Genomic DNA, 10709 nt, shown 5'->3' on the forward strand with positions numbered 1-10709 from the left:
GTACGCTTTGAGACAGAAGTCTCGTTGTGAAGTTAGCAAGATGAGTTAGGAAGGCTGCGCTGCGCGTATGGGTTGCAAATATGGGAGCACAACAGAAGGGCCAGTCTTCGTTGGACTATCAACTTTGAGGTGTGGCGCATCTCAAAGTAGAGACTGATAAGCTTTTAAGGAGGCTACGGGAACTTCTCAAAATTTTGAAAGAGGTAATGGAAGAGACCTCGTTGGACAGCGATAACCTCGGGTTCTTGCCAGGGAATTGCACTACAGAGTCCTAACTCTTCATTACGTTAACTTCGGTGGTTAATAAATATGCATAAAGTGGATAGAGAGGAGATTTGTATTTCTTTTCTTTTGACAACAAAAGCTTGTAAGTAGATCAGCGAAGTGAGATCCATAGTTTGTTGTCCGATGATGCATAGAATAGTTCCTGCGTGCCGTCTAAAATTTGTCCGCGTAGTGATAAAACTTCCACATGGAATGGTCATGATAGCCTCAATTCTTAGAAACAGCAAAGGGACAGCCACCTCGGTCTGCCTCCATCAGCCTCCTTGTTCCTTCATCGCATTCTTTCAGGCCCTTCCCAATAATATTTACCGGTCCAATCTCCTGGATTATATAGCCTTGCGGCATATATCCCTTCGACGGATAAGGGGCGCCAACAAGGCGTCGCAGGATGGCTTGAAGACTCCAACGGTGGGTAAAGGAGTCCGATACATACCTTTATTCCTCGAAAACTGGCAATCAGCAGGTTGTCGCCAGCAAGAAGGGGCATCTTCCCGTAGTGCAATATGGCAAGGTTGCACTTACCATGGCTCAGAATTATAGACTTCCATATGATACCGCCCCGTCTTTGAGTCTTTGTCTTCCGACAAAGTGCGAAGCCGCGTAAACCTGGGCAAAGCAATATAGCAAAGGAATAATTTGCGGCAAGCGAAAGCCGCTTGGACAATCGCAACGGAGTACCAAGGACTACGGGGATACCTAGAGGATAACATTCTTCGTTAGCGTCGGGGCTTGCTAGCTAGCAATGGGGTTATGTCCTGGTGTGTGGACTCGCGACAGGACTCGCGACAAGGCAGTACTCACATGATCGCCTCCCTCAGCCGGTCGTCCATAATGGCCGTGACGAACTGCTTCCCTACCTTGTGCATGAAGGTTGGCAGGCCATAAAGGAATAGCGCTGTCGTCTCATTCGCTGTCTTATGATTCATAAGATCCGGCACCATATTGATTTTCTCATAAGCTTCAGCCCAGACTTCAACCTCGTGGAGCCAGTGAATGCCATCTTTCCAGCCTATTCTCGCGGAAGGAAGGCCGTCATACGAAATTTTCATGGCATCGCCGATGGATTTCCAGAACACGCCACTGTCACGAGGCACGGGTTACTAGGGGTCAAAAGGAAAGAGAGTTGATGTAGACATACAAAGCGCATTGTTCCATCTCATTAAGTGACCGCCACTCATAACGCTGGATCCATTTTCGCGGTTCTAGCGCAAACAAAGACAGTGTATAGAGCAGGTCATCATTGCTGATTTTTCCGGCTTTCTGGTAGTTGCTGCAAAAGCATTATTAGAATATTCTTCCAGGGGCCTAATGACACATCATAGTATGCCTCTGAAATTTTGTACCTGTGTTGCCAATTCATCCTGGCAATTGCAGCGTTTGCCCGCTCAGAACTTGGTGGTGAGGTTAGGAATTCGAGAATGAGAACACCAGTATCTGCAGATCGCTTCATGGGCTTTAGTATATGCCACGAACATTGTGAAAGTTGATGGGTAAATTTACCTTGCCGGCGTTTGCTGGGTCCGACAGCTGCCTAGTCTGCGCCAATAACTTACTGATGCTCGGGATACCGTAGGTTCTGAAAAAGAGATGAGAATCATTGCAAGAGGAATCAGTTGCGACAGAGGAACACGCAACAAAAACCACCATACCTGAACAAAGCGTACCCCAGGGCCTTTGCCGCTGTGTATGGAAATTCGAGCTGAAAAATATCCCGTTGGATTTCGTACGCATGGTCATTTGTCATGCTGGCAAGACTTTCTAGATTATTGTACGGATAACTTGTCATCATACGTTTAATACGAAAAAATCGAAGCGTCCTCTGAAGCAGAAGATATATAGCAGTTGTTCCGAGGACAATGGCATGTGGATGGAGCGACAGCGGGTGTGACACCGAACCAAGGAGGTATTCGACAACTGTTTGCATCGTCTCTCGCAAGTCGTTGCTAGGAAACTGTCAATTCTGGTAGACTTGATCGAAATCCCTTGTCTAGCAACTGAGATGTCTCGGGATTGAGGAGCTAGCACGGAGATTGATTGACTATACCAAGGATTTCACAGGCGAGTGAGAGTTGAAGAACAAAGTTCAGGAAAATCAATGGGGTAATTGTTAGATAGTAGGACAAGAGAGAACAAGAGCATTATATAGCTCCAGTCTTGACACCCTAATTAATATCCTCACGTGGAAGGGTATTTCCCTTGGTCATCCCTAACAAAGATGGGATATTACAGAGGGAATTATGCACATTTCTCTTATGATATATAACTTATGCAATGTGGAGATGATGAATGTGTGGTTTATTTTCATATTTAGACTGCATAGCCCGCATGGTCCGCATGGCACATGGAGTCGGATAGGGATGAAAGAAGCAACACGAAGTTTACGAGTCAGGAAAGTCGACGTCGCAAAAGTGGGGATCGGCACAAACGCAATTCCGATTCCGATTCCGTTTCTTTCCCGTTCACCGTTCACCGACATAGATCATTAATCGACTGGTCAGTAATATAACAGATGACTTACCTCTCACGTTCATTTTGTCTAGTCCCATGCCTCCCTCTCTTTTATTCGACAGAATCAGACCCTTTGAGAACTCAATGCTGTGTATTCTTTCACTCCGCTAGACGATGTGGAAAGATCGCTTCATACGCCACATACTCCATTTCAGCAACACTTTTCGTTCAGGGACAATAGAATTCCTGTCCCAGCTGCGGTCGGCATTGCCACAGGCTCGTTGGTGGTCGGCATGTGGGTGGTCCGCGATTACCAACGTTGGCGGTCCTTTGGCGTCGGCGTAAGCCCGTCTAATCGATACGGCTAACTCTCGAAGCTTGCTCCTTGGCCTCGTCAACAAGGTTAAATTCCACAATACTCGAGATAGTTCGTCACTGTCTGCAAAAATACTCCCCAAGACTGATCCCGGATGACGAACTGCCGACACGATAAGGACCAGCTGTCCGGATTTTATTCCTGCCTTTGCCTCATCGGCAGGCTCCTGAACAGCTGTCTAGTGATCTCCAGAACAAACTCCACGCCTTGGTCCCCGCCCTGGGATCGTCACGTCCTGACCTTTTTGAGATCAGAGCTAGCCAAACTAAGGAGGCACTACATCCGCACTTCATGCTCGTGCCGACAATCCCAAGCTGAATCTTGTTGCCAAAAAGCCGGTTTATACATTAGATAACGAGAGCGCACATATCCATCTGCATGATAACTCTCTACATGTGTGGCTAAGTGAGGCGGACGCAAAGGCGGGTATCGAAAAGGCCTGGGGTGAACGATTCGTGGTTAGCCTTGCGCCAAGGGGTTCTCATGGTGTATGCCCCAAGGAACGAGGATGAGCTGAGGACAATGGAGGAGTGTATTGTGAAGGAGGCAGCAAAGTGGCTTTATGGTGCTGATGACCTGTAGTAATAAACGTGCGAAAAGCCAGGACTGTGTATGTGGAGACTATTTTCCGATTTGAGCTCATTGAATGGAAATGATCCCTTTCCTCAAGGTCCATGGTCGGTAAATGTCGAAATAAAGGCCTGTTTTGGTTACCCACGACGGGAGGCCAATCCAAATTTGGATCCATAATGACTAGTTACAGTAGCGGATACTTTTTCCTCATAATTTGCCACATCGCCGTCAACCTTTCGTCTACAAAATCCTCACCAGACCGAACATCTCGCCTCCAAAAAAGGACCAGATCATCTTTGTAATCAAAGAAGCACCGGGTTAATTGTGCCGTCAGGCATACCGCAATTCGTCATGTATCCTCGCTCGCTCGCAACTGCAACTGGGTGAGATGGGACTATGGAAGAATTCGGTGGCTTTGTAGAAGCTGAAAACACCGATACATCAAAAGGCAATGAGCTGCTGGGTGGCATTTCCCAGTTGTGCAGATCATTATATGTATTGTTGAATTCTTGTGAAAACGAGTAATGTCCAGTTGATTTGTTTTTCCGGTAGATGTCACGGAACTCGTAGTCCCAGCAGAAGCGTATGCGAGTCACAAAATCTCTAGCGTGTTGTTCCTCTGCATAACTCCAACCCGTGAGGATGAGGTGGTCTCGGAAGTTGGGCCTGCCATCCATAAACAGGTTAGCTCACACTAAACAGTGATAGAATAGAGAGCTTGATAGACTGTTTCATGGGGAAGAACTGTTCGATTTGTATTTACCAGAAGAAAAAGTCGACAAGTATATTATGTTCCAGAATATCCTGAAGGGCACTAAAAGATAATGTTAGATTTGATAAATATAATGTCCTACCTGTCCTCCATGATCCCGTGGGGAGAGTTAATATGTACCTTGGTTTCATAAAGGATGGGATCTCTCGTTGAGGTCGGTTAGGAGAGCAGATTGTCCGCTTAAGAGGCATGGTCAGTAGGGAGGTTTCTCTTCCCTTGATCAAGATGCATTGGAGCACATACCACGAGCATGGCTCTTGTGACGCGAAGTATAGCAACCCTTTCAACTATGCCAGCATGGCAAAAAAAAGTTTGATCCATTCCGCGGAGTAATTGCCACGCAGGGTCCATGGGGATTTTCTGCTCAGCTGCCCTCCAGCCATGAAGTACAGCTCGAATGCATATATCATTGTCGTCTTCTACTCCTGACAAAGACGCGTCGCCAGAAGACACCTTCAGCCGAAGAATGGCATCATTCAGCATCATAAAGAAGTTTTGATTGCCAAGTTCATGTAAAATTGGCCCTGCTCCGTCCACATTACTAGACGGATAGGGCCCGAACATTGAGCATCCTTCGTGAGACGACCATCCGACGGACAAGGTATGACTGGACAAGACATCCAAATCTATCCCCTGGCTGGTAATTTCTGATTTCTGGATATTCTCTTGTGTATCTTGAGCGTCGCCTACACCTAATCAGCAATTCAGATCTTGAATAACATTCTTACAGGAGATGTGCTGGAAGAAAACAGAAAGGGACCGCCGACCATCGACTCCTTGAGCCAACTTTGTAATTTTGCTCAATGTTTTCTTCAGCTGCTGGATTTCATCTTGTTGTTTCGTCAACTGTGTTTGCCATACTGTTGGGCGCTCTGCCCCTGAGACATGGCTAAGCTCTGCAATGGTGCTCTCAAGCTGGGAAATATAGGCCCGTGTCCGTGTTCTGTTGGCCCGTTGGGCTTCACGGTCGTGCGCCCGTTTTCGCTCGCGACTGGCAGCGTCCATTATACGGCGCGTGAAAAGCTGCGCAAGTTACCTTGGCATCGTTCTTCTTTGGCCTTTGTCTGACAATAAGATTGTTGACGGAGTCGGGAAAGTGATGGAATATGTGGCGGAAGTGGTTTGCCGAGCTTGCCACTTGGCACTACCGTACCCGGTCACTTGACGAACGGTCTCGCCTAGACCTCGCCAAAACCCGCCCCGACCACTATCAGAGATAATAGGTCGACCATTCTCTAAGCACTGCTCAATAGCTGCTCGGAGAGAGCCTGCCGAGGCAGTGGGAATTGGGCTTTTGGGGGAGATCGGCCGGGCCACGGCTCTCTAATGGAGTACAGGCAGAAGAATAGGGGAAAGCCTCCGACTGCATAATGTGCATCCCAGTCATCGAGTGGTTTATTAAGAGTTGGCAGTCTTTCCATGTCCATATGCTAGGTTAGGCGAAAAGGAGATAGAGATTGTGGGATGATTGCAGTCTGGAAGGCTGGATGTAGAGGGAGAGTACTTTTGATGAGAATCATGATATCGTCGGGTAGCTATACTATGTAGGAAATGGAGTCCCTAACGTGAATGCTCCCATTCGTCTACAGTCATTCTGTGCAGCCCCTGAAGTCTCTGCATTTCCGCGAGTATCCGGGGATCAGGTTCGAACTGGAGGTCATTTATCTCGATTTCCTGCAGAAGATGAAGCCCTTTGCGCGTTCGTAATCTGGATAATTGTACGTAGGTCGAACAGGATTTTTGGTGACGGTCTCGACCGCGTATCGTCGGGTCATCTGTAAGATCTAGGATCGTAGAGCTAGCGTGGAGCCCTGCACTTTGTAGTCGGTGAGGCAGAACGCGGGGCACATAGGGACTTGTTTCCTACGGACAGAGTAACCCTTTAGAGTGATCGACCTCTCTAAGGGGAAGATAGGAACGCTAGCAGGCGCAAGACCTTCGAAAACAGAAGTGCTCGATTTGTTCTGCTTGAATAAAACACACGCGGGAGGTTTGGTGCAAAGGATATATAGATCGTCAATTTCATAGAACTCGGCTAAAATATTTAACGTTAGATTTGTCGATTATGCGTAAGGGAGGACCACTCGCTAGCTAGGTCAATCATAACACCGATAGCGGTTCTAGTCGCACCATTGACCTGTCCTAACCGGGTACAGATATTGGTCAATATAGCAAAAGGCATGTTTAGGGTGTACAGAAACATTCCCGGAAACGGGATACTAGTACCCTGATCTGGTTGCTGGAATAAGTAGTCGACACGTAAGCGAAGGTTGATTGAACCAGTGGACTTGGTTCGTGTGTGATAAGCAGGAAAGGCATAGATCTTTTAATAGTAGGCCTTAGCAGAATGTTCTATTCGAATACAGTTAATCTAGTGGCGAAGAGAATTCAGCTTCACTACCTTTGTCGCACCGTCTAGGTAAGGGGCCACTAAGGAAGTGATAACGCTAGAGTTAAAGGTGTAAGTTAATGTCCTCGCTCGATACAGGAGGCCCCAAAATTTTGGGATCCCTAGACTACCTTATCTGCTCGTCTAATATGATCATATTCCTGAACTAATGCTATATAAGTCGACCATCTTTATCTTCCGCATTGCCCTTTCTAGGCTCCTTCCACAATGCTAGGCCTCGCATAGGTAGGAACTAGAAAAAGTCACCTACAAGGATGACTATAGGCAAAGCGCCGAAGAAGTCAGGCGATTCTCTATCGAGGGATCTCGCTATCTTGCAATGGTTGTTAATAGACTTCCGCAAAACCCAATTTGGGTCGAAGTCCCCTAACCCGGACCTAACCCGGACCCAATACTGGGGCCCCAGTAAAACCCAATATAGACCTAACTCGACCCAGTTTTTGCATAATTCTGATCATAAAGCTGTTCGGTCATCAAAATAATTTACTGTTTTTATATCTGTTCTGGTTTATACCCTGAAACACTTTGCTTTCCTAGCATAAACCTTTTGAAATTCTAAGAAATAGCTCTGTAATCTTAAAGAGTAGATATAGCGTATAATTAATTACCTATTAAGATGTTATATTAACGAACGAATATTAGAGAGTTACTAGGTTTTAAATTGATATATTATATTCTAAAGTAGGGCTCTAAGAGAACGCTGTTCAGGTGCTCAGCAAAATGTGGGTCTGCCACAGCAAAATTATTTGCATTGTTTGCATTAGATATGATTGGTCTATTTTAAATACCAAGAAACATAAAAGGCTTGGCAATAAACCCTAAAACCTTCCCTCCTTATTCCTTCAAAGTATTACCTTATAGGAATGCCCTACTTATTTACTATGTTAGATAGCTTCCTTGCCAAGCTGCTCGGCAAGCATTTTATGCTTGGTAAACCACCTTAGGCCCATATATTCGGCCCCTAAGACAGTTTCTAGCAATTACACTCATTCTATGCCATCAGGCCTCCAATTGGTCTATCTTAGAACTAGCGCGTACAGTATCTCTTGGAATTGACAGATACCAATCCCTCTTGTTTCGCTGCAATGCAAACTCGGAGAAGTCAAAGCCCTACAGGGTTTTGTCCACAAATGAGCTCTAAATGGCAGCTCCCCATGCTAGACCGAGGAAGAAATAGGCCATAGGCTTGTTTACCACTGAGGGTCCACGTAGCTGCCGTCATCGGTGGAGATACTAGATTCAGGGTACATAAAGTCGTATTGCGCGGTACTAGGAAGCCCAACTAACCCACTCGAGCAGCTTCTCTAGATACTATCTGCCGAGGAGCCGGCAGAACAACCCTGCATGCCTTCAGCACAAGGCCCCGAGGAGGGATGACTGATAGGGCTCACAGCCGTTGTGCAAGGAAATGTCGCAGCTCTCAGGGTCTGCCGCAGCCTTGGCCACAGATAGCCATTCTTATTTCGGGTTCAACTTGTAGTATGCGTTGTAGCATGACACTTTTTCTCGAGCTTGGCCAGTCCTTTATATTTTGCACGGACTTTTTCTGTTTCCACATGCCAGCTCTTGCCTGTGATGTTGGGGACACATTGATGGCATTGTCGACCCAATAGTGTTTTGATTAATCCTGTATAGGCAGACCGGTACAACATGAAGCAATTCATGGGCCGCGAACCTTTCCTGTTGAGTTTTGTCTTCCAATTGCGGAGAGGCCGGTTCACCGATATGTCCATACCCTGATCAGGGCATGTATATGGGTCAACTTACTCAGCGGCACCGTCATCGCCATGTTGTCATGTATATCACCGCACCAATGAGCCCGCATTTTTATCTGGTCATCCCCGGCATGTTCACTTCGTTACAAACGTCGACTCCAGTCGAGAAAGCTTTGCCAAACCAATGATGCAGGCCGTGTTGTGCAGCGTACCATTCAGAACCCGCCTTTGCTCGTCATTGCGTGTTTATTTCTCATCACTGGAGTCACTGCTCGTGTATGGCTGCTCTGATTTCTGAGGCTCAGGACCAGGTATCCATGGCTTATCAACAAGCTGTTTCTGTAAAGAACCCCACAGTATTTCTTTTCTTAACACCCGAAGCTGATCAACCCAGGCCAGCATCTTTAAACGCAGGTGCCGGGCAGTTGACTACCCTCACCAACGTTTGTACATCTTAACGAGGGCATTGGTCTGTTATGGCGATAGTAACAACTTTCCCGGTCACCAAATTTGATCTTCGCCCATGAAAGATCGCTAAAAATGATACCACAAAATGCGTAAGGCTTACCTAAAACTACTGAACAGGGTAGATGAGGTCAGCGAGTTAGTTTGCGAATTAATTGTTATCTTTTTCTGCTTGGCCGAGGCCGTGATGGTAATTCCTTTTGAGTGTTTACGTTAAACCCTGGTATTTCCGTAATACCAAAACCGGAGAAAAGAAAAAAACTATTAATGTAAATAAATGAATAGAATGAATAGAATGAATGCGAATATGAATAAGGCCTATATTCGCATTCATTTATTCCTTTCGGAGCCCAAAGAGTGCGTCGGACTTGGTCGATAAATACAGGTTATTTTGTCTTTATTTGCCGATCAGCAACCCACTGCACTGGCTTTGGAAATGAAGTAATCCTTTCCTTTGACGAATGCGACCAGCCAGCCCCATGGCACCCAGCCAAAGAACACCTGCCCGGTACCAACGACCATCATCACTCTTGTTCCCGGGGAGTACTCGGGTCGCTTCCCCTGGCCCAGGATGCCGGCCTTGATGTTTGCAGCCACAATGGGCACCTGCTCGTTAACTTTATAGGCCAATCGCTGAGGATATGTGGTGATGTCGCCTAGGGCGTAGATGGGGAGAGGATCGCCGCCTTTGGTGGAGCTACTCTTGACGCGTAGGTGGGTGTCGACGTTGACCCAGCCGTCGACGGAGAGGAACTCAGCTGGGATGAAGTTGTTGTTCGGAATTACCCCGGTGGTGGAGATGTACAGATCTGCTGTGAGGGTCTCACCGTTGTCGAGCGTTGCCGTCCACTTGTTGGTCTCGCTGTCCCGTTCTGCCGTCTGGACCTTGCGAGACGTGAGAACCTCAACATTGAGCTTCGCCAGAATAGTCTTCGCGGCGATGCCCGCGCTCATTTTCAATGTTGGCAAAAGATTTTTGGTCTGCGTCAGGAGCGTGATCTTGGATCCCTTCTTGGTCTTGAATGCCTCTGCAACTTCCCCGGCAAATTCGACACCGACAGCACCCCCACCGGCTATGATGATGCTTTTAGCGTCAGCAACCTCTTGCTGGGCTGATTTGATCACGGCCTCCATATCTTTGGCATTGGACGGCTTAAACGGGGCTACCGTGCTTCCTTTACCAAGAGAGGAAGCCGTGGTACTTCCCGAGGCAATGACGAGGTAGTCATAAGAGAAAGACGCGCCGGTCTTGACCGTGACGGTTTTCGTGGCTGAGTCGATGGAAGTTGCAAAGTCCTGGATGAATTCAATGGATTCCGATGGGTACTGGGCAAATGCACCCTGGATGGAGAGGAGATATTGTTCTGGGCGGAAGGCGTCCGGCTTGGCGAGAATGCGCGGCGCCGCGATACTGAAAAATAGTTTGTTGTGAGGGTTTATTACAATGACCTTGACAGAAGGGATGCCTTTTAGGATGGCATGGGCCACGCCAATACCGGCGTAGGAGGCGCCAATAATGATAACTGTAGTTTGCGACATGACGAGATCAGCAACACGGGGAGACTTGATAGATGAGCGGTGAAAATTACAATTCAAGACTGGATATCACTCGATGTCAAGGCCCTGCAATTGTATAAATGGTTATTCCCTTGAATTGAAGCTGAT

General features: G+C 47.1%; 3 protein-coding genes across 3 annotated transcripts; all 3 read right to left on the bottom strand.

Annotated features, from left to right (window-relative positions):
* Positions 1-803: 803 nt before the first annotated feature.
* On the bottom strand, positions 804-2029 carry PENARI_c002G07981 (uncharacterized protein; the record flags this gene model as incomplete). Its single annotated transcript, XM_022627691.1, has 6 exons — positions 804-981; positions 1087-1365; positions 1424-1555; positions 1629-1729; positions 1786-1861; positions 1935-2029. The coding sequence occupies 6 exons, from the start codon at positions 2027-2029 to the stop codon at positions 804-806; spliced, it is 861 nt and encodes a 286-aa protein (XP_022492221.1).
* A 1955-nt stretch (positions 2030-3984) lies between these two features.
* PENARI_c002G00433 (uncharacterized protein) lies at positions 3985-4645 on the bottom strand (the record flags this gene model as incomplete). Its single annotated transcript, XM_022627165.1, has 3 exons — positions 3985-4348; positions 4446-4496; positions 4575-4645. The coding sequence occupies 3 exons, from the start codon at positions 4643-4645 to the stop codon at positions 3985-3987; spliced, it is 486 nt and encodes a 161-aa protein (XP_022492236.1).
* A 4807-nt stretch (positions 4646-9452) lies between these two features.
* PENARI_c002G07654 (NAD(P)/FAD-dependent oxidoreductase) lies at positions 9453-10583 on the bottom strand (the record flags this gene model as incomplete). The annotated part of the gene is made up of 1 exon (XM_022627662.1): positions 9453-10583. One exon carries the CDS (start codon positions 10581-10583, stop codon positions 9453-9455), a length of 1131 nt encoding a protein of 376 aa, XP_022492155.1.
* Positions 10584-10709: the final 126 nt, after the last annotated feature.

Source organism: Penicillium arizonense, assembly GCF_001773325.1.
Source record: "Penicillium arizonense strain CBS 141311 chromosome Unknown PENARI_contig002, whole genome shotgun sequence".
NCBI lineage: Eukaryota > Fungi > Ascomycota > Eurotiomycetes > Eurotiales > Aspergillaceae > Penicillium > Penicillium arizonense.